General features: G+C 35.1%; 1 protein-coding gene across 33 annotated transcripts in view; it reads left to right on the top strand.

Annotated features, from left to right (window-relative positions):
• Positions 1-24,966, top strand: part of DLG1 (discs large MAGUK scaffold protein 1) — a 276,519-nt gene that overhangs the window by 205,615 nt on the left and 45,938 nt on the right. For all 33 annotated transcript variants that reach the window (XM_045502494.1, XM_045502504.1, XM_045502493.1 and 30 more), the window contains 3 exons: positions 1,161-1,263; positions 17,955-18,069; positions 23,452-23,628. In XM_045502494.1, the coding sequence (XP_045358450.1) occupies positions 1,161-1,263; positions 17,955-18,069; positions 23,452-23,628 (395 nt within the window). The remainder of the gene's footprint in view (positions 1-1,160; positions 1,264-17,954; positions 18,070-23,451; positions 23,629-24,966) is intronic.

The following is a 24,966-nucleotide window of genomic DNA, read 5'->3' as shown; positions in this document are numbered from 1 at the left end:
CCCTCTCTCTCTCTCAAAATAAAAAATAAAAATATATGTGTTTGTTTTAACTTAGCTGCATAATGACATCCTTTATACATAATATCAAATATCAGGTCTTTACATGGTTAAAATGTTTTTTTTATATAAATTTTATAATCCTAAGAATTTCTGGGCTTATAGTCATTTTTTCCAAAATTGGTATGTGAGCTTTAACAGGTTTGAGATTTGATGTCAACAAAACAGGCTTTCATATAAAAATTGCATGACAGTTCTTCTTCCTTTCCAGAAATATTTGATCAAGGTTTCAAGCATTACTATAGTCTATTTATTGCTGGTTCTTGGCGGGGTGGGGAGACAACTTAAGTATTTAAAGCTATTGTCATTTAAATATAATGCTTCCCTGAATGTCCATTTAATTTTTGCTAATAGTGGGAAAGGTATAGGCTCTTAAGATAGTGTGCTTGCAGCATATACTAGGTATCAGCAGCCTTTCAGAAATAAGAATTAAGTTGCTTATTCTGGAGTGGAATTGATCACCTCAGTAATTATTTTGGCCAGGGAAGGGCCCTGCGTACAAAACATTGTTCAAACAAATGCCTTGTTCATTTGATAACGTTTTCTCTCTTTAAATGTCAGCCCTTGAAATCTGAGCAATTTTAACACTTTTAAACAATTGCCTTTCTGTTACTCCAAAAGAACAGAGGCTTAGTTTGGGGAAGGAAGGAAGAAAATTGGAATTGAAATGAGTAATAGGAGTAAAAATATGGCAGGAGTTGAAAAAAATGCTATATACAAAATGAACGTCCCTCTCATTGCTTGAGTTACTAGTGAAATGAACTATACAAAATAATGACACTTGTTGATATTTCAGGTTATCAAATTAAGGTATGTTTCCCAAAGGATTGGTGAACAACTTCCCAGAAAACTTGGGGAAAATTTTGGTTTTGCTCACTTGACGTTAAGCAGAGTATTTTTAGTGAGTAAAACTGTTTTCATTGATAGTAACATTCTGTTGAAATATATGATGTATTTTAGTAACTCGGAACAAGAAAATACTTTAATGATAAAGTAATTGCAAATTATTTTTTTTAACTGTGCCTACTCAGAGAACAGGCTATTGTGGTTTCTAATCAGTATGCATAATTTCTTTCAAATTTAAAATTCAATTTGATTTACAGGTAAACAGTGTTGACCTCAGAACTGCCAGCCATGAGCAGGCAGCAGCTGCTTTGAAAAATGCTGGCCAAGCTGTCACGATTGTTGCACAATATCGGCCTGAAGGTAGTAAAATTCTTGCTGTCTGTGTTTATTGTTTATTTCAGTTTTTAGAATTCTTCCTCTTACTGTTTAACTTTCCAAGCTTAACTTTTTTATGTTTTGGTCTCTTTCATTAATCTAGTGTTTGTTTAGTCTGAACCAAATTTACTATCCAGGTCAAAGTGTTTTCAATAGGATGTAGTAGTTTTATCTTCCAATTCCTTTGAGTATTTCATCATTATTTGGATTAATTGCCATGTGTTTATTATTTTTTTTAATCTGTCCTCAAACCAAATACATACCTTTACTAACTCAGGGATCCCAAAGGATCGTAAAAACTATATGCAATGATGGTAGCATTGCCAAAGAAAATTGGTCATCCCAATTTTTTCTGACTTTTGAAATTATATTTGTTAATATCAAGATTTAAGATACATTTTTAATAGCCTCTATTGGTGTTTAAAATAAATGAAAAAAATACAAGTTTGAAATGTAATGTGTTTCTAGATAGTGAAGTATCATGGACGTGACCTGACTGAGTTCCTAGGGGAAGAAGGTGGTAATGGAAAATTTGAGGTCATGCCATATTTAAACGTGTAAGACTCTAGTATACATCAGCATAACCACTTCTCCAGTAAAACCTCAGTGGAATTTAAAAAGCTTAAGTACCCTGAAGGATATATAGCATACTGGTTAATGTTCATAAACAACAAGGTAAAGAAGGAAACAATGATGGAATTTATTTTTGTAACAAAAACCTAATTTATTTATTTTATTTTATTTTTTTACTTGGTCAAAGTAGCATGTAGAGCTTTCCTTGCTATTTCATAGTACGTCCAGTTGTAAATCTTGGCATTTTAGGTCCAGTAAATGAACAGAGGTAAATTCATTTACATAATGGATAAACTCCAAACAGAGGTAAATTCATTTACATTTGGATAAACTCCAGATAAATTCACATTAACCAAACAGACTAATATATGAAGTCAGAATGCCAGTGTTTTAATGTTTATTTATTTATTGAGAGAGAGAGAGAATGCTTGCAAATGGGGGAAGGATCAAAAGAGAAGGAGAGAGGGAATCCTAAGCAGCCTCCACACTGTCAGTGCAGAGCCCAGTTCAGGGCCTGATTTCACAAACTGTGAGATCATAACCTGAGCTGATATCAAGAGTCTGATGCTCATCTAACTTAGCCACTCAGGTGCCCCGAATGCCAATTTATTAATTCAGTGAGAAACAAAACCACCAGTGGGATTACGCATGCTTTTATCTTCTGACCAGCACATTCTTGCCTTGTAGGTATACTATATATACCTATATAAGCCAAGTTATCAGTATTTACTAAGATACTGGTTTCTTAGTATTATAGAAAGTCTCTCACTTATATGTTCCTAAGGAATGTAGACTATTTAGGTATGATTAAAGATAAGTCAATATCTGACCTCCCAAGAAAACGCACAAAAGCCAACAAGGCAAATAAAAGATACACACACTTACACCCACACAACTCCACCTCACATTAAGCAAAACTAAGATGACTGATACAAGACCTAGACAACATAACATAGTCAAAGCCTTGCTTACTCAGCTTCAGATCTGCACAGAAGAGGAGAAGAGTAAAAACATGGAATGTTGAGAATTCTCAGTGGTGGCAGAACTTAGAATATGACTGAAAGTTGGTGAGGGCTTCTTTTTGTGGTATAAAAACATCATCTTTTATTTTTGACAAGCCTCATGGGAATTCAGGGAACATGCTAAAAAATAGAAGTCATCCTTGATGTGGTTTAGTTTAGGGAAGTAGTATTTGGATAAAGGAATCTGTCTTGATAGCCTCAGATAATGTGACAGTCTTTTGGTTTTAAAGGCCATGAAGGTAACCTGTGCTTCCATCCCCCCTGCACTCCCAAGCTTTCTGGTTCAGCCAAATATCTTGTCCAGAAAATTCCAATTCATTCTGTAATAAGTAGGAAAAAAGTATGGCCTGGCATTCATACAAAGATATTGATAAGAAGAGATGGAAACAAACAGCAAACTTAGCAACAGATAAAAGTTACTCTCTCTCTCTCTCTCTCTCTCTCACACACACACACACACACACACACACACAACATTGGCATAAATCAGCTGAAAACTTGATATTAATGTTTTTAACAATCCATGCATCCATTTCTTTGAAAGACCACTAAATACAGGTGTAAGAACTGTAAGGGAAAATGGCTTCACAACCCAAAGAGATTGATTTTGAGATAGCAGAACCCAGGAAAGAAGAAGAAAGCAAACAGTTTTTAAATTGAACCCAAAGACACAGACAGTGCAGAAAATTCAATAGAAGACATAGAAAATATAATAGGAAAAATAAATAAAATGAAACAGAATTTTAAGAGATTAGAGAGAAAATATTAGCAATGGAAGACAGGCAAGTATATATACCTAACATATACAAATTAGACTTTCTTTAAAAATTTTTTTAGGGGCACCTGGGTGGCTCAGTCGGTTGGGTGTCCGACTTCAGCTCAGGTCATGATCTCGCAGCTTGTGAGTTCGGGCCCCGTGTCAGGGTCTGTGCTGACAGCTCAGAGCCTGGGAGCTGCTTTGGATTCTGTGTCTCCCTCTCTCTTTGCCCGTACCCTGCTCACACTCTGTCTTTCTCTCTCTCTCTCAAAAACAAATAATAAAACATTAAAAAAATTTTTTAATTAAAAAAAAGTTTTTTAAAGAAGAGAATAAATGTTTGAAATTATACATTCAAGAAAACTTTACTGAATTAAAAAGAAGTGAATATTTCTATTAAAAGGCTACAACAAGATAGAAAATTGAATGCTTAAAAATTCAGACATATTCTAGTTCATGTTTATCAAGAAAGAATCTTCTGAGACCCAGGTAAAAATATTGAGTTATATTTAATGAGGAGTTAAAAATTGATAGAAGGAAGAACTGCTGTAATACTTGGTAAGCATAGACCAGAACAAGGATAGTTAACTCTACCATTTTTGTATTTAGCTGCTTTTAACTAAGTGTAATGTACATCTCTGTGCACTAGATATACTTGCCATTGATGGCAAGGTGGGAAAGGTGGGCTGCCATTTTCCTAGGATAGTTATTGAATGGTTCTCAAATTGCCCTTTGAGATTATCTTTTCTGGGCTTATACTGTGTTTCTCTTCTTTCTTGTTCTTTTTTGTGATTTCTGTACTTCTATATGAACCTTTCTGATTAATACTTTTTCTTTAGTTGTATTCAAATTTTAAACTGTTCTCTTGATGGAACCATTTTTTTTATCAAGGAGAATTTGCATTCTACTTTGTTCAAATAGCTATTATTTAGTAGCTATCTTCTCTGTTTCCAGATTACTCTTATATATGTATTTTTTTCCAAATGTTCCTGAGCACCAAACATATTATAGATCCTATTTGATATCACAAGCTGTATTTCTCCATAGTGTTTGCATCTGAGCATGTCTGAAACAATTATTTTACTGTTGAAGTAAATGACACCTCCATTGATTCTTAAGCCAGAAGCCTGAGTCATTCTTGACCACCCTCCCCTTTCTCAATCTCTGTATCACAGTCACTTCCCTAACCAAAGCCACCATCATCTCTTACCTAAACTATTCTAATAGCCTCTAACAAGAATACTTACTTCTTGCTTGATTTTTTCCAATCTGTTCTCTGTTAATCAAGCAAAATTATCTTTTTAAATACAAAGATTGCATTGTGTCCTTTTCCATTTAAAACATTTTTCATTAAACTCTGAATAAAATCTAAACCCTTTGATAGGACCTGTAAGGAAGGCCCTGTGTGATTGAGCACAGCACAACATATGTGATCACTGTATGCCCTCTACTCCTTCCTTTGCTCCTTAGACTCTAACCATACCAGCCTTCTTTCAGACCCTTTGTTGCATCATATACTATCCTAATTCTCTGCTCATTCTGTTCTTGCTTATTCTTTTTCTTTACTCTTTGTGTGGCTAGCTCTTTCTCATGATTGCATATCTCCTAGCACTGTGATAGTTTTTTTCTTTATAACACTGAACACAGTTTATATGTTTATTTAGGTGCCTGTGTGTTTATTATTTATTTAAACCTTTCTCTAGAGCCTTATGAAATTTGTAGCTATATTCCTACATACAGATGATGAAATAAGCTCAGATGACAAAGCTACTAATAGCTAGAATTCAGTCCCAGATCCTATTACCTTCAAAATCTAGATACTTTTCACTGGGAATATTTTAATGAGTGCCCAGTCTGGCAATGTTGATGTCTTTTACCATGGTTATGTTACCGTTGCCTAATAAAAACAAGGTAAATACCAAAAAACACAGAAGACAGACTTTGCCTCAGGAATTCAAAAGGAAGTACGTTGCCTGGCATGAGAAAAGATACCATTGAGTAGGATTGGGGCTTAACTGGCAACCTAAAGAATGGATAGGATTTAGATGGGCAGAGAGAAGAAATAACATGGTAGGTTAAAAAAAAGAAGGAAAGAAAGAAAGAAGAGGGCAAAAAAAAAACAAAAAAACCGGAAGACCAAAAATAGGAGAGTTAAAATTTAAAATCATGTTTTGGGTATTTTGAAAACACCTGACCTCCTTGCTGTATTGCTACTTACCTTGTTTATAAGGCAATATGTTTTGCTTTAATTATTTTTTTAACAAATGTATTTTTGTTATACAGCACTTAAAAAAAAAAAAAACATATTCCACATCATCAGTGTGTAACTGCTTTGAGGGCCAAGGACATAAGTTGAAAGCTCAGATTTTGTTTCTCAATGAACTGGCCATTTTAAGAAGTATAGAAGGAATCACCTGACACTGATAATCAGTCATCTTTCTGCAGTTAGTATCTTCCTTTATTAACGATGAATCTTTTAGGATTTTCTGCTTCATTGATAATCTGACGTACATATATACATACAAACACACAAAGAGCAAAGAGGTAAGCTTTTGGTAGGAGTAAGTTTTTATCTTTCAGGATCTATAGCTCTAATCAAACTTGGGCACTGGATGCTAGTTTTTGACTTTGTATTCAGAAATTACAAAATTTTAATAGTTCCTCATCCATATAGTTCAAGAACTTCCTATAGGTTGGGTAATAGAATATAATAGAAAAAATTGTGTGCTGGTTATGGTACTAACCATGTTACATTAACTTCTTTTATTCCCATAAAACCCTATAAAGTAGGCACTGTTATCTCCATTTGACATTACAGGTGAGTAAAGAAGGGCACAAAAAATTTAAGTAGTTTGCCAATTATACAGCTATTAAGTGGTTAAGATTTCTTCTAGCTCCCTTTTTAGAAGAGGAAAAACTTGCTAACCTTTCAGTGGCTAGGGCCTGTAACTTAAACTAGTAAAAAATAGACTCATAAGAGAAAAGGGTTTATATTATATGCATATGAGGAGCCAACAAAAGAAGTAGGACTCATTAATAACTTATATACCTAACTTCCTATGGGAAAAAGAGTGGAGAGAAAAACTTTCTATGGAAAAAATAAATAGGGTTCTTCAGGAAAGGCCAATGGGCTTTTAGGAAAAAGTTTGTGATAATGTTTGCTATATACATATGAATAGTCTTTCCATCTCAAAGCCATAATACTCCCCAGGAGAGGGGATTTATGATAGCCTTATTTCCTGAAAGTTGCTGCTTTTGGTCAGATAAGGGAAGCTCTGAGAAGGTCCCCCCCCCCCCCCCGCATTTGTTGAATGTTGAATCTGCAGTGTCTTCAGTTTAAAATAATCTGAGGTTCCAAGTGGGTCTCCACATCCTGAAAAGCCCTGATCTCAATAATTTTATCTCATTGTTCCTCAAGCACACTTTATCAACTTTCAGACCTTAAATTTATATTTTTGGTTCAAAAAATATTGATTATATTGCAAACTGCTGTACTATAAAGGAATGGAGATAAAAGAAAAAGAATTAAACCTAGATTAAACTTACTTTCTCTTTTCCATTGTTTGTCTTAAATTTGTGATTTTTTCTTTACACAAGAAAAAAAATTCCTTGAAGTTTGTATTCTTATTCCGAAGTTTTTTTTTTTTTTTTTTTTTTTTTAATGTTTATTGCTTATTTTTGAGAGAGGGAGAGACAGAGTGCAAGCTAGGGAGGAGCAGAGAGAGAGGGAGACACAGAATCCAAAGCAGGCTCCAGGCTCTGAGCTGTCAGCACAGAGCCCGGTGTGGGGCTCGAACTCACAGACCGGGAGATCACAACCTGAGCCGAAGCCGGATGCTCAGCCTACTGAGCCACCCAGGCGCCCCTCTTATTCCTAAATTTTAAGTGACTAAACTGAAATCTAGAAAAGTTGAAACATTTGGTCAGAGCCACCGAACTTGTCTGAGTTCCAGAGCTTTAATTTAAATCCCAGTTGCAGAGGTGGAGTTTAATCCCAGTCTCCTCATTTTATTTCTTTTATTTCTTGTAATAACCAAGGAGAAGAGAGGTAGAGACTAAATGGAGAGATTGTATTGGACTAGTGGCATTTCTTTGCAGACAAGCATTTGTCATCTCTCATAGTGACTTTCTGTAGTAGGTTACTAATTAAGATTTGTTTTAGTCTCTTTCCTTCCTACATCTTTCTCCCCTTTCTTACTACTTAACCAACCTGCCTTCTTAGAACATTTTCCTTTTTCTTCTCTAAACCAGTCATATCTGTTCTCTAAGATTTATTGCTCTCATATGTTAAGTTCTACATTTAATTAACATATTTCATTAGAGTATAAATGAATTTTATTCTTCATAGTTAGGATTGTAGGTTTCAAAGAGATTGGGGGAGGTACAGTTTATCCCCAGTCTCTTCCCCTCCTTCCTTCCATCTTTTCAATTCTAGTGAGGCCAAAACAAGGATTAGAAGTTGAAAGGGGGAATAAAATGCAGAAAATCAGCTATTAAACATGTTCTCTCCTCTTACAAGAACACACATATTATTTGACTTATGGCCAGCAGTTCAGAGACTCCCTAAATATATTTCATGACAAGTTTGGAATTTCTGAAATGCTGAATGGAGAAAACTTTCTGTATAACATTTCAGCTCTCTCCCAGTGGTACCTTTCCTGGAATGAGTTGTGATGTGATTTCTAGGAGAGGGATGTAAATGACTTAACTGAAAAAGAAATTAAACTCTCCCCTCAAAATAAAGTCTAAGAAAATATATATAGGATGGGTATATAGTGAAAATTGATAGATCTAAAAATATGAGTTGATTGGAACAGACAGGAAAAAGAGGAATCTTAGCTAGGTAAATGAAATGGGAGGTTTAAAGGAAAAGTAAACAAAGTATTGAAGTATGTTCTGAACTGACAGATGGTTAGGAGGAATTGTTTGTTAATAGTAAGTAAAGACCATAAATATGAAAATCTGAATAGAGTAAACATAGTAAATGAGGCACAAATTTAAGAAATTAACAATAATTGACTTAATTCTCCAGTATCTTAAATGTTGACTATCTGAGACTTTAACTGCTTTATAGTAACTTAGTTACCTCTTGGGAAATAGTATTCTTCTTTACTATAAAAAATAATGTGTTCTTTTTACCGAATTTTTTTAAATTTCTAAATGTATAACATTTTAAATCACTAGGACTTCCATTGATTTGGCTGGCAAAATCACTGAAGACAACTAATAATGCTACATGAAACATAATGAATATTTTATTAAAGGCATCATAGAGCTGTTAAGGCAGTAAAGAATTATCAAAAAGTGAATGAAAACTAGGAACTCAGCTGAAGAAGCACAGACATTACTTTTGTATAAGAGCTGTGATGTAATGACTTACAAGAGCCAATTGTTGAATTTTCAGGAATTTTGCAAAGTAGTTGTTAAGCACAGCCATTATTAAACATAAAATTATGGGACTCCTGGCTGGCTCAGTCAGTGGAACATGGGACTCTTGATCTCAGGGTTGTAAGTTTGAGCCCCATGTTAGGTGTAGAGATTTTAAAAAATAAAATGTTTAAAATAAATAAATGAATAAATGTACAGATAAGATATATTTAAAAGATTAAAATATTAAAAACAAGAGTAATAAATATCAAAAACTCAAAACTTACTAATAATTTTCTAGGACAACCGCTAAAATAATATATTGATAGAGTAGTGGACAAATAGAAAATTAAAAATAAGATAGCAGATTTAAAGTGAAATTGCCCAGAACAATCCCCCCTTACCAGAAAAAAAATTATAATAGCAAAACCAAAATTTAACAAAACTAGACCTTTAACAAAACTAGATGAAAAGGTATCCCATGAACCCCAAAATACAAGCAAGTATAAACAAGTTCTCAAGAACTATGAGACCCTGTAATACCAACATCTGTACAAGGAGAAGCTGCACAAGAAGCCCAAGAGCTAATGAATACTAACTAGAAAATACAGTGGCCAATATAAGAACAGCACCTGCAACTGTAAGGGTTTTTGCACAGTCTGCATGTTAAGCGCAGGGGATCCGCAGTAAGGTATGAAGGAGATGGAACAGTCTGTGCCCTCTGACACAACTAACCAGTGTTAGCTCCATTTCAGTTCAAAGCCACAGAGAAAAGGAAAACTACTGAGAATAAAATCCAAATTGAGTAGGATAGGATAATAGGGCCAAAGGAAATAGAGGGTCCAGACAAGTAGGGGGAAAGTAAACCACCAGGAGATCTCACAGTGTAGGAGATCATGCCTTTGAACACTTGACAGAAACAACAAAAGAGGGAGCTCCAGAGCTGTGAAGATAGAAAAGCTATCCTGACCCAATAGTCTTATCTGAAGTTCAGGGAAACTAATTTCACATAAAAGTGAACAGGGGCACCTGGGTGGCTCAGTCAGTTAAGCATCCATCTTTGGTTCAGGTCATGATCTCACAGTCTGTGAATTCAAGCCCTGTGTCAGGCTCTGTGCTGACAGCTTGGAGCCTGGAGCCTGCTTCAGATTCTGTGTCTCCCTCTCTGTCTGCCCCTCTCCTGCTCATTTTCTCTCTCTATCTCTCTCAAAAAATAAGCATTAAAAAAATTTTTAATGAACAACAGAAAAGGATCACTGTGGAATCCAGTAGAAATCTATTTGGAAAATGAAAATAAGGATAAGAATAACATCTCCGCAATGAAAGTATGCCAGAAAAACATGCCTATGAAATAAATGAAAAGTGTACCTTCATATTTCAAAACAAGTTAAAGAAAAAATGTGGAATATAAAAAATAACATAAATGAATTGATAGAACTTAGAAAAATATTATAAATAAAGAAAAAAATTTTTTCAAAAGTTAAGTTTAACAAAGGAGCACGGTATTTCCTTAAAGCAAGTATGTAAAAAAGAGGACTTATTCAAAAACCAAAAATAAGATCTCTTTACCTGCCATATCCTGATCAACTTAGTCCTAAGGTGGTTATCTGTATTGCAGGGCTAGGGAGGTTGGAGACAGTTATGGTGACCCATTAGGACTTAATTATGAAGAGAGGGCTTCCACATAAGGGAGTGTCCTGGTGTGAGGAATCAAGAGTCTGAGCAGAATAAGGAGGGTAACACATGGTACTGGTGAGTCAAGGAAGTAGGTGGTAGTAGAGACAGAAGACTCCTTACATACAGAGAGATTGACCAAATGGATACATACATGCTAAGGTTAATGTTACCTATAATTTTCATTTTTAGAGTAGAAAGTAATAAATATGGAAAGGGAGAAAACTAAAATGTAAACCCTATAATATTAGGTTAGAATTGGAGAAATTGGTCTAAACATAAGGTTTTTAATTTATATAAACATAGTTATAAATGTGTATCTGTTTTACATATGGATATTAAATTTATATACAATTCTCTAGCTGTATCCACTGAGAGAGCCTGGGCCCAATAGCAGTGAGCACACCTAACACTTAGATCTTGGCCTCTAAATACTCTTCCCCACCAAAATTACCAAGGCTGTTTGGATTAATGGCTGTTTCCAGGTGTGGGGAAGGGAAAGTACTAGATTTTTCTGTAATATTCTGTGCTAGATGAAGGAAACGTGTCAAAAGGACAAAATCCAGTTTGAAAGGGTTCCCTCTGGCTAAATTGAGAACAATTTGAGCATCAAATTGATGATGATAATACCAGCTTATACTGCACTGAATAAATTAGGAAATCACGAGTCAGGCTCTGCACTGAAAGCATGAAACCTACTTGGGAATCTCTCTCTGCCCCTCCCCCCACCGGGCACTCTGTCATGCACCCTCTTTCTCTCACAATAAATATTTAAAAAAAAAAAAAAAAGAACATCTTTTCCGTGATATTCCTGCCAGATTTACATAACTGGGACCTAATCATGTGGAAACATCAGACAAACCTAAATTGAGAGACATTCTATAAAATAATTGACCTGTAATGTTCAATAGTATCAAGACTACAAAGTCGAGGGAAGAAAACTGAGAGACTGTTGTGACTGAAAGATACTAAAAAGATATGACAACTCATGATTTCAGTCTAGATCTTTGATCCCTTTGCTATAAAGGGCATTACTGGGGAAACTCAAGTAGGGTGTGAGCATTCGATGGTAGTAATGTATTAATTTTACTTTGATTTTGATGGTTTTGTTGTTGTATAAGAAAATATATTTAGGGGTACCTGGGTGGCTCAGTCAGTTAAGTGTCTGACTCTTGATTTCGACTCAGGTCATGATCCCAGGGTCATGGGATTGAGCCCCACGTAGGACACACAATGCCCCACGTTGAGCATGGAGCCTGCTTAAGATTCTGCTCTCTCTCTGCCCCTCTCCTCCCTCACACTTTCTCTAGAATAAATATATATGTGTGTGTGTGTGTATGTGTATTTATATATTTGTAGTTTATTTACTTATTTATAGGAAATATTCAACGGTGGTGCGACATCAAGGTAGCAAGTTACTCTCAAATGGTTCAGGAAGAACAGTTGGGGATGGCTTCAATCTTTGGAAAATATGTTAATAAAAAAAGAAAAAGAATAAAAAAGGATTTGAGAATGACAGATAAAGTAGACAAAGAATATTCAGCATATATGTGGGAGTCTCATAGGAAAAAAACAAAACAATGCATATAGAACATATTAAAAATACATAAACAAAACTTTTCTAAAATTAAAAAACTCAAAATATATATCAAAAAGACATTCTGTTTACGTAAGATTATAACTAGCACTGAGAAATATTCTCACAAAATTATTGGACTTAAAATTATTAAGATTAAAAGAAAAATACACACAGACACACCCTCCCCACCCCCAGCAAGCCCCTCAGCCTCTCTGCTCTCCCTTGCCTGGCTCCATTCCCCTGTGACCCCTCCCACCCCCCACTCCCAGGACTGGTCTGGCCTGTTCCATCTATTCAGAAAGACATTGAAACTGAAAACAAATTGAGAACAAACCAAAAAGTTGTATGACAGTTTTAACTATCACTCATTTTTTTTTAATGTTTGTTTATTTTTGAGAGAGCATGACAGGGGGACAGAGGATCCAAAGCCACCTCTGCACTGATAAAAGTAAGCCCGTTATGGGGATTGAACTCGTGAGTTGTGAGATCATGACCTGAGCTGAAGTTGGATGCTTAACCAACTGAGCCACCCAGGTGCCCCTCTATCACTCATTTTTAACTTCATAAGTAAATGATAACAAAAACCTCAAAAAATAAAAGAAAAAGGGGCACCTGGGTGGCTCAGTCAGTTAAATGCCTGACTCTTGATTTTGGCTCAGGTCATGATCCCATGGTTTGTGGATTTGAACCCTGCTTTGGACTCCCTGCTGACAGAGAAACCTGCATGGGATTCTCTCCCTCTCCGCCCCTTCCCTGCTCCTGCACACACACTCCCTCTTTCTCTCTCAAAATAAATTAACTTAGGGGTGCCTGGGTGGCTCAGTCGGTTAAGCATCCGACTTCAGCTCAGGTCATGATCTCAAGGTTCATGAATTCAAGCCCCGCATCGGGCTCTGTGCTGACTGCTCAGAGCCTGGAGTCTGCTTTGGATTCTGTGTCTCTTTCTGTCTCTGTTCCTCCCCTACTTGTACTCTCTTCCTCTCTCTCTCAAAAATAAATAAAGATTAAAAAAAAAATTTTTTATTAAAAAAAATTAGAAAAGAAAAAGAAAAATTCACTTGAATTCCAGGCCAAAGGAAAAACATTGCTCTTTAAATGAAAGAAAATGAGGTAGTCATTAGAACTTCATTAGCAATGGTTTAAAGGAGACAGTGGAGTCAACATTTTCAAAGAATCAAGGAAAGAAACTGAATCAAATAGACTTTCACATATAAAGGCTGCAGTCAAATGTATCAACAACAGATTGGTATTCTGATGATACTGTTCATATAAACACTCTGAGAAGAGAGAACAAAGTTCAGACACCCAAAATGATGGGAGAGATACTGACATAAAGACTGATGCTAGCAATTAATTGCAATTAGTTAAGATAGTTGTAAGGGGAGAGTGTATAATATGAAAAGACTGTATGCTCTGACAATTTGGATGAAGTATAATTATTAGAAAATGGGGAGTTTGAAGATGCTATGAAAATAGAATAAGCTTTGTGATTGCTTTAAAGTTTTTAACTGGACATAAAAGGATAATATTTCAGTTTGGCTCTGAAGTGATTGCTCATGGTGGACAGGGGGCAAAAGCCAAACAAAAGGTTATCATTAGAACAAAAGAATAAACTGTACTAATTTTATATTTATATATTTATTTTTGAAAGTATATAAAACTTATTCTTTGTTTTAGGAATTTCATATGTATTTTTAAATTTAGGAAGGCTTGTCCTTGGTGTGTGGGTGTGTATGACCAAATAAAATAGACTGCACAGTGGAAGTGTGTTCCTGTTACTGTTGCTTCATAACTACTCCAAAGCTTAGTGGATTGAAACAATAACCATTTTATGGATTCTGTAGATTAGGAATTCAGGCAGGATTTTGTCTGGATGGTCTTTGTAGCATAGACTAAGGTCACTTAATGGGATTCAGCTGGTCGGTGAAGGTCCACAATAGCTTTACTCCCCTTGTCTTGTGCCTTGGTGATACTGGCTGGAAGTTAGGGCTCAGAACACCATCACGTGACCTCTGCAGCATGGTTCTTTGAGGGTTGTCAGACTTCTTACATGGTATCTGACTTCCCCCAGACAAGCATCCCTAAAGAAACAGGGAAAAGTTTTGTGGCCTCTTCTAATTTAACTTTGAAAGTCACATAGAAGGGCGCCTGGGTGGCGCAGTCGGTTAAGCGTCCGACTTCAGCCAGGTCACGATCTCGCAGTCCGTGAGTTCGAGCCCCGCATCGGGCTCTGGGCTGATGGCTCAGAGCCTGGAGCCTGTTTCCGATTCTGTGTCTCCCTCTCTCTCTGCCCCTCCCCCGTTCATGCTCTGTCTCTCTCTGTCCCAAAAATAAATAAACGTTGAAAAAAAAAAAAAAAGAAAAGAAAGTCACATAGAATCATTTCTACCATATTTGCTTGCTTGTGAGTTATAAGACCAGCCCAAATTCAAGGAGAGAGTGATTAGAGTCTGCCCAATTAATGGGGGAATGGCAAGGTCACAGTACAAGAACATGTGGGATACAGGCATGTATCTTTGGAAAATATACCCTGACACAACTATTCGCACAGAAGGCTTGCCTACATATAAATAAGGTATAGTATGAATAGAACGGAGATCAAACAACTTCAGTCATAACCAACGTTACCTTAGTTCAAAGAAAACAATTTTCAGATTTGCTGATAAGGCAGAATGTAACTCTTTCCAGTATTTTGTTGTAACAAAGAGATGAAGGTTAAAAGCAAAAGAACTATATAGCTATTAAAAAAGAATGAGGGACATCTGTCCATGCTACTATACAGTGTTGTTGCTGTATCTTTTTAAAAGATAAATAAAATAAATTGGGCGCCTGGGTGATCAGTCATTAAGTGTCTGACTTCGGCTCAGGTGAGCTCGAGCCCTGCTTTTCTCTCTCTCTCTCTCTCAAAAATAAACAAATAAATAAAATTAATTTATAAAAGTGGGCAATACATATATGTGTGTGATATATATACATAATGTGTACATAATTATGTATTATATATATTAAAATACTCTAGAATAAGTATATGTAAATGTATTTACATATATATGTGTATCTGCTTGTATTTATTAAAAATGGAGGAATAAGCCTTTCTGTAAATGTTTATATATAATGTTTATATATAAATGTTTATTATATTTATATCGGTGATTTATATATAATGACCATATATATAAATGTTTAATATAATTTAGGGTAGGAGAGAGGACTAGAACCTAGACTTCTTTTTTAATATCCTTGTTTTACAGATATGACCTTGAAACTATTTTACCTACCTATTTAAAAAAATGAAACTCTTAAAAGCCACCCCTAAATGTCAAAATTGACAATAAAAAAGAACAAATGAACTTAAGTGTATAAGAAATGAGCCAACTGGATAGTTGGCAACATTAACACCTAAGGAGGAACTACTCCAAGTGATTTTAAAACAGCAATTAAACTATATATATATATATATTCATCCCTACTAGACCATGCTTTAAGGTTAAAAGGAAGTAGGGAAAGTAGTTAACTGTTTTCAAAAACGATGTCGTGGTCTTAGTTGTTGGTGTCGTTATTTCAAGGCTGTTGTAAACGTAATACTGGAAAAAATTAAGAAGTCCCCGTGTAATACTCTAATTCTGTTATTCCCAGTGTCGCGAGAACTAGGATTCGTCTTATGCAAGAAAGCACATATAGATAGAAGATAGAAGACATTAATTACAAACTTAATGGTTTTAATTTTTAATTAGAAGAACCAGTATAGGGCTGCCTGATGGGCTCAAAGGAGCATGTGATTCTTGATCTTGGCATCATGAGTTTGAGCCTCACTTTGAATGTATAAATTACTTAAATAAGTAAAACTTTTAACAATAAGAGGAACCAGTATTTGTACTTCCATCCATCAGTCTATCTCTATTTTCACTGTGCCTTTGCAAATAAAAGTTTGCCATGAGTTGTTTTTGTTTTTCTTTTTTTCTTTTTTTTTCTTTAGAGTGAGAAAGGGAGAGGGACAGGGAGAGAGAGAGAATCTTAAGCAGGCTCCATGCCCAGCATGGATCCCACACAAGACTCAGTCCCACAGGGCTCTGGGGTCATGACCTGAGCCAAAATTAAGAGTTGGACACTTAACCAACTGAGTCACCCAAGTGCCTCAATGCCATGAACTGTTAATTGTTGAATTGTACTGGACACATTATTACTGTCTACTAACATTTGTATTTTAAATTTTCTGTTATATTTATTTTTTTTTTTTTAACGTTTATTTATTTTTGAGACAGAGAGAGACAGAGCATGAACGGGGGAGGGTCAGAGAGAGGGAGACACAGAATCTGAAACAGGCTCCAGGCTCTGAGCTGTCAGCACAGAGCCCGACGTGGGGCTCGAACCCACAGACTGGGAGATCATGACCTGAGCCAAAGCCGGCCGCTTAACCGCTTAACCGACTGAGCCACCCAGGTGCCTCTCTGTCATATTTTTACAGAATAGTAAAAGGGGCGCCTGGGTGGCTAAGTCGGTTCAGCATCCGACCTCGGCTCAGGTCATGGTCTCACGGTTCGTGAGTTCAAGCCGCACATTGGTCTCTGTGCTGTCAGTGCGGAGCCCACTTCATATCCTCTGTCCTCCTAGCTCTCTGCCCCTCCCCCACTTGTGCTCTCTCTTTCTCTCTCTCTCAAAAATAAATATTTTAAAAAAGAACACTTTATTACTTACTAGTTTGAACTATTAAATGTTTTTGAGTTTTTTGATGAACTGTTGCTTCAATTAATCTTAGTATCCATAAAACAAACATGGTGTCTATAGTAAAAAGAAGAATAACTCCACAATAATCATGTTTGCTCTTCCTCTGTCTTCTTAAACTATACAAACTCCCAAGCAAGATATTTGCTCTTGCTTTAAGACTGTTTGTATTTGTAAGAAAATCTGAGGAGATCTACCCTAATTTCTATAAAATAGTTTGTTATAGAGAAAAAGGTATAAAGGTGTGTAAATGTGTAATGCAGTATATTTGAAAAAGTGCTTATGGTTTTATTAATAGATTTAGTAGTTTTTACTATATGATATAGTTTAAAATAATTCATCGTCAAAATCACACTTGCTTTATATAAAAATGATCTTAAAATGTTTATTCAAATTGTTTTGTATCTTATTTTTGTATTTTGAGAATTTACAAATCATAAAATGAGTTGAAGTAAATTTAATGTACAGTTTTTAAGGCATATTTTTCCTGTATTGTTGACTTTTGCCATATTATTGACTGTACACAAGTTCTGTGTTTAAGCACATAAAAGTAACTGATTTCCTCAAGGGGAAAAATCAGTAAACAAAGTGTCTAGTATAAATCATTATAGGATTCTTTTTTTAAGTACAAAAATCAGAATAAATTCTGAATTTTAATCTTTAAAATTTACAGTTAGACAGTAATGTGAGGTTGATACCACTATTTGATGCATGAAAGTTGTCTTTTAATTGATTAAATGTAATATGAACTTTAAAATAGCATATGAGAAAATTCTAATTCAGCCAGTTCTAATTTATGGTACATTTGGAAAATTGTTGGTTTTTTGAAATTTGCATTTTGTCCAAAAATCTTACACAGATTACTCTTTCAAGGTTCTAACTTCATATAATTATTATAAGCCAGCTAATGTATTTAATACTTTATATTCAAGTAACTTATTTTTTTAGAGTGTAAAGTATAAATTTATTTTTTCCCCATCAGAATACAGTCGTTTTGAAGCCAAAATACATGACTTACGGGAGCAGATGATGAATAGTAGCATTAGTTCAGGATCAGGTTCTCTTCGAACTAGCCAGAAGCGATCCCTCTATGTCAGGTAAACTTTTTTACTTCTAATTATGGCAGTCCTTATTTATGCATGCATGCAGAGTCCTTCACATTTTTTACTATGACTTAGTTTTACTGTAGAAGAATATATTGCAAAGAATATATTGCCACCTGTCTGGCTCAGTTGGTGGAGCATATGACTCCTGATCTCAGGATTATGAGTTCAATCCCCATGTTGGGTATAGAAATTACTTAAAAATAAAATATAAAAAAAAAGAAAAAAGAAAAAAGCTATTGTAAACCAAAGAAATGTTATTTTAGGATTGATTTCTTGACAGTCTGTCTTTCAAGAATTGGAATGTTACTATAATTGTATTAAAGTTGTACAACCCCTTGAATAATAATGTCATGATAAAGACAAAATAAATGTGGGAGAAAAAAATTTCTAAGTTATTTTCCTGAGTGACTGTATTGTAGCCTGGTATGTCATATCATCCAACACTTACTTATATTCTTTATAATAAACTGTTCTCTAACATTTAATTACTACAGTAATGTCCATAATAGCAAAGGGAGCATATGTAAATAATAGCTTAAAATGTGAGTAGCCTCAGTAGAGAACACAGATTCAGGAAATTTCTACATGTATTTTTTGAATTTAAACTGTTCTTTTTTATTTCATTAGCTAATAAGACTTACACAGATGACCTATTTGTATTCTGTATACTCTTTTTAGCAGAGCCTTTACTCAGCACTTTATTGCACTATTAGTTTAACTTTAGTTGATGACTATGGGTAATCTGTACCATTCTTCATTAATTTTGTTCATTTCTTCTGATCTTACTGAGGAACATTTCCTAGTATGTTTTATTTATTCTTCTGATGAGAGATGATGTATCTTACATAAAATAGACATATATCCCATATGTGTTTGTGCATATGTATAAAAACTTCTATGCAAACAAGCATGTATTCTATACTTGTTTACATATGATATGACTTACTGTCTCAAATGTTATTCTGTGATACCTAACAAAAGGAAACTGTTCTCACTTTCTTCACTTGTTCTTTTCCTACCCCTTTCATTCCTCCTGCCCTACCAATGATCTGGGAATCCTTAGTCTATCAGATTTTTCTCTTCTTCCACTAATTATTGTAATATTTATTAAATTTTATTTAGATTTATTATTTAATTTATTATTTCTATACATTATTTATTAAATTTTATTTATTAAATTATTCTGTTCCAAAGTGTTTTATGTGATACTGATATCTACAGAAAAAGGAAAACAGATTTGTTTATAGTCTCCTTTTTTCATTTTCTTTTTCTTGCCTATATTTTCTAATTTTAATATAATTAGGTGTTGCCTTTAATAGTGATTTATTAAAAACTTACAAAGGCATAAAAATCAAGACATTACATTTGTTTCAGGCACCTTTTATGAGTCATCTTTACTTTTTGTTATTTTTTAAAGAAGTACCTTATTTTTGCAAGTTATATACTATCAAAAAAATGTAATGGGGGCTTCCAGGTGGCTCCGTCAGTTAAATGTCCACCTTTGGCTCAGGTCATTATCTCGCGGTTCACACGTTTGAGCCCCAGGTTGGGCTCTGTACTAACAGCTCAGAGCCTGGAGCCTGGTTCAGATTCTGTGTCTTGCTCTCTCTCTCTGCCCCTCCCCGACTCGTGCTCTGTCTCTCTCCTCTGAAAAATAAATAAACGTTGTAAAAAATAATAATAAAAAATATCTGTCACCTCCGAAAAATCCCTAATTTCATTCTCTGAAAACAGTCATCCTCCATTTTCTTAGCAAAGTCCCTTGTCTTTACCCCCAAATTTCTAAATAATGTGCATATACTGCTGTTTTCCAGTTTACCATTGTAGATAACTTTCTCTTTCATACCAAACTATTCTTCATCCTTTATCACTCAAACATAGTGTCATCACTGTTAATAAAATTAATAGCATCTGGGGCGCCTGGGTGGCGCAGTCGGTTAAGCGTCCGACTTCAGTCAGGTCACGATCTCGCGGTCCGTGAGTTCGAGCCCCGCATCAGGCTCTGGGCTGATGGCTCAGAGCCTGGAGCCTGTTTCCGATTCTGTGTCTCCCTCTCTCTCTGCCCCTCCCCCGTTCATGCTCTGTCTCTCTCTGTCCCAAAAATAAATAAACGTTGAAAAAAAAAAATTTAAAAAAAAATAAAATTAAATTAATAGCATTTAATCATGTGACTATTATAGTATCTGTCATTACTCAAGTAGTATATTATAACACCATCCTTCTTTCTTCTGCAGCCCTTCATTTTTCCTAGGCATGATAATCATCTCATTTTCATGTACTTATTACTAAGTATCTTTCTTTATCTTACAATAGACTCTAGAGTTTTTCACTTAAAGAAACATGTGGTTGTACATATGATCTTACACTTTTTTCTATCTTTCTGTTCCAGTCTGGACTAGTTACTTTATAGACTTGCTGTGTAGATCTCATATGAGACTTACCTTTGCCACTGTCCTATTCCTTTTATTTTTTTAAGTTTATTTATTTATTTTGAAAGAAAGCATGAGTGGAGGAGGGAGGGAGGAAGGGGCGGGGGGGGGTGGGGGAGAGAGAGAGAGAGAGAGAGAATGAGAATGAGAATGAATATGAATCTCAAGTAGGCTCTCTGCTGACAGCACAGAGCCCAGTACAGGGCTTGATCTCAGGAAACCATGAGATCCTGGCCTGAGCCAGATCAGGAGTCGGATGCTTAACCAGCTGAGCCACCAGGTGCCCCTGTCCTATGCCTTTTAGCACTCTGCTATGTCAGAGTCTGTTTTTTTCAGTGCCACATTTTCTTTCTCAATTTACTTTCCTTTAATAAAGCACATTCTCCAATAAATTCTTTTTTTTTTTTAATTTTTTTTTTTCAATGTTTATTTATTTTTGGGACAGAGAGAGACAGAGCATGAATGGGGGAGGGTCAGAGAGAGAGGGAGACACAGAATCGGAAACAGGCTCCAGGCTCTGAGCCATCAGCCCAGAGCCTGACGCGGGGCTCGAACTCACGGACCGCGAGATCGTGACCTGGCTGAAGTCGGACGCTTAACCGACTGCGCCACCCAGGCGCCCCTCTCCAATAAATTCTTGAAAAAAGAGTATATGGGGGACATTTTTTGAGTGTTAGCATGTCTGAAAATGACTTTACTTTGCCTTCTCCTTCATAGAGTATTTGGGGTATGGAGGAAGGTATGATATCCTATTTTATTTTCTAAAAGCCTCTTCTTATTTGATCATTTTTTTGTCGTCTTTTTATTTCATGGACCTAATATCTTCTCATCTTCTCTAATGTTCTGTTTCTTGAATTCTGTGCATTTTCTGTATTTCTTTTTTTTCTAGTTTGCCTCTTTTCTTGTTTTTCAGATGTGAGATGATCTTTAAATATTTAGTGATCCTTATTTTCTATTCTTATGAATGGAGAATGAAGCTAGCTGGATTTAACTATAAAATACTTGGCTTTGTTCATTGCCCTTTCCCACCCGAGGTCATTGTTTGGGGTCATTAAATATCTCTAGAAAAGAATCCTTAATCTCTTGCCTGCAGTATAAACAAGGTTGCTAGAATTTCCATTTTCAGTGTGCAGATTACTTTTTATCTCTTTAGCCCAGCACCACATTCCCCATCAAGTTCCAGAGTACAGAACTTACCAAATTCAATTTCTTTAGAAACTAAACCTCTTGTCTTCTGGGTCTGGGAACAAGAGAAGGGATCTAGAGGTTCTAAGTGCTATATGAAGTGTTTTCACCAGTTCTTTTGTTTTCACTGCTGTAACTTACCTCTGCCTACCTGAATTCTGTACACTTCTACTTCCTGAGCATTTCTAGGATCTGGTGGAGTAAACCTTATTTCAGTAGCCCTCTCTTCAGACACCCCATTTAAGCTTCCTCCAATCTGCAATAATGAATAGGTCTACCTAAGATCCAGCAGTAGCACTACTAGGTATTTGCCTCAAGAATACAAAAATACTAATTCAGAGGGATAAATGTCCCCCCACCCATCTTTATAGCAGCCTTATCTGCAATAGCCAAATTAGGGAAACAGCCCAAGTGTCCATTGACTGAAGAATAGATAATGAAGTTGTGGTGTATACACACACACACACACACACACACACACACACACACACACACACACACACTGGAATATTACTCAGCCATAAAAAACGAATGAAATCTTGCCTTTTGCAACAGCATGGATGGAGCTAGAAAGTATTATTCTAAGTGAAGTAAGTCAGAAAAAGACAAATGCCATATGATTTCACTCATATGTGGAATTCACAAAATAAAACAAATGAACATAGTGGGGAGAAAAGAGGGAGAGAGACAAACCAAGAAACAGACTCTTAACTATATAGAACAAACTAATGGTTACCAGAAGGGAAGTGTGTGAGAAGATGGGTTAACTAGGTGATGAGAATTAAAGAGTGCACTTGTGATGAGCACCAGGTGATGTGTGGAAGTATTGAATGAGTATATTATACACCCAAAATTAATATTACATTGTTTATTAACTAACTGGAATTTAAATAAAATTTTTTTTAAAAAGAGAGATAGGTTTAAAAAATTGGGTAACACAGAAAGGAATATGATTTGTATCCTAATTTCCAGTTGCCAAATTAGAACTAAAGAATAAATAAATTGTATTATAAATGTAATTGCTGGGATTCTTTCCTTTACTTTTGAGAGAACTACTTTGGATGAGAATTTAAGTATTGTATATTAATTAATAGAACACAGTATTTTTATCAAATTTTAAAAGATTCTTAACATTTTGCAATTACTATATTAATACAGTATTTTTTCCAAAATATTTAGCAGCTGTTAAAGGCCTGTATAGTTAGTTTTCATCATTGGTACTGACTCAGAAAATTCTGTTACTCTAGTTCTGTGAACAAATAGAATGAATAATTAACTGACACAATAGTCACTCTGTTAATCTAGTCTTACACTCTGCAACTAATGAATCAAATCTTTCAGGGAGTTTGTTTTCCCAAGTATGTGTAGCCAAAATAAAGAGAAGAGTATCTCTTAATATTTACTTTTTGTTTATTAATTTAGAGCAACTCTCTAGGTTTGTCTTCATTTTAGAATTCAATATGGGTTGCCAGTGGATTACACTAAAAGCATTTTTTTTTTAATTTCTCATCCAATATTGAAAGAAATAAGGTGGTACCTAATTTTAGAAAACTGTTAGCATAAGTCACTTTTACTGTTTCTTTTTTTGTCTGTCCTTCCGTATGTAGTGCAAATTTGAGCTTGGCATTATTTTGCCCACCATGGTATCTTGTTTAATAATTTACCTGGATTATATACACTTTCAGAATCCTGTGTTCATTTAATATTGGAATGAACATCATGACAAATAATCATAGACTTTTTTTTCTTCTTAATCTAGAGCGCTTTTTGATTATGACAAGACTAAAGACAGTGGCCTTCCCAGTCAGGGCTTGAACTTCAAATTTGGAGATATCCTCCATGTTATTAATGCTTCTGATGATGAATGGTGGCAAGCCAGGCAGGTTACACCAGATGGAGAGAGTGATGAAGTTGGAGTAATTCCCAGTAAACGCAGGTAAATATAAGTCTGGTACAGTCTTAACCACTTGAAAGTAGGGCAACATAAATAATTGTTGATTTTTAAAATTATTTTACCAAGATGGTGATGCTTCGTTTTCCATATTGTGTTTCACAATCATTTGATTTTGTTCACCTTATGTTGTAACCAGTGACGTAATTAAAGAATATGATGCCCCCAAAGGTTTTTAAATAACTTTGCCATGTATCTATACCATTGGAGGGAGAGAGATTTAAAAGCCTTTGTAGTTTTCTCATGTAGGTGGTGATGGAATCTTAAACTTTACATTTTTGATTATATGAATTGCCTCCTTTAGACTTAAAAAATGGAAGTGTAAATAAATGTGAAATGTTTAGAACTATCTTGTTACTTGCTTCACATCTTTTTTCTTGATTAATTTAGAAGTATTGGTACATTCGCTGGTCTTTCCTCTTTGCTTTTAACCACTTATTATCGTGATTGATACTTACTGTCTACTGGAAAAGTAGTCAAGTATAGACATAGATAGGATGATCCCAGTATAGAGAATCCTCTCTAAGGTCTACAAAATGCTGCTGAATGCCCCTGCTTTTGTGAGAAATGGTATTAAAATGTCAGTTCGTAATTCCCCCGAAATAGCTTTTTTGTGAGATCTGATTTGTACAAATCATTGCCTAAAAGCCTCTTTAAGTTTTAAGATAGCCAGCCAAAATTGGTAAAGAGACATTAGTGTTTAGTGTAGCTACTTAATTCACTTCAGGTCAAGCTTATGATGGAATACACTTGTTCTGTTCTAATGAGTTGGATTTATACTTATTTTGTTAAGAGCCTCTGTAATTGATAAGTATGCCAAATCATGTACCTATTTATAAACCTCTACCTGTATATATTTGTATAACTGCTTGTAGAAGTTGAAGAGTAGGAATATTAAAATATTACCTAGATTTGTATTTGTGGTTTGGGGATTTATGACTGTTCTATGCTAGATCCATATATTTAGCAAGCTCCAGCTATTTGGCTAGATCTTATAAAGAGGCAACTCCTCTTTTAGCAGTGCAGCCCTCAGCATAACTTTTCTCCTAGAATAGAACATAGTCTGCTTTAAATTCAGAAATGCTTCCTCTGTGCCTTGTTGAGTCAGTAAAAATCTCACATCTTAAATATCAAAGTCAGAGTTCCTAAAAATTGTCTTATCCTTTGGTACCTCATATCTCTCATAGGCTTTATGTGTGCCTGCAACTAATAAGAAAACACTGGCTTTGATGAAAAGAGATTCTTTTCATTTTGTACAAAAATTCTATAAAGTTGAATATTGTGGGATTTTTTTGTTTTTTTATGTTTATTCATTTATTTATA

Source organism: Leopardus geoffroyi, chromosome C2, assembly GCF_018350155.1.
Source record: "Leopardus geoffroyi isolate Oge1 chromosome C2, O.geoffroyi_Oge1_pat1.0, whole genome shotgun sequence".
Lineage (NCBI taxonomy): Eukaryota > Metazoa > Chordata > Mammalia > Carnivora > Felidae > Leopardus > Leopardus geoffroyi.
This window is presented reverse-complemented; position numbering and strand designations above follow the sequence as displayed.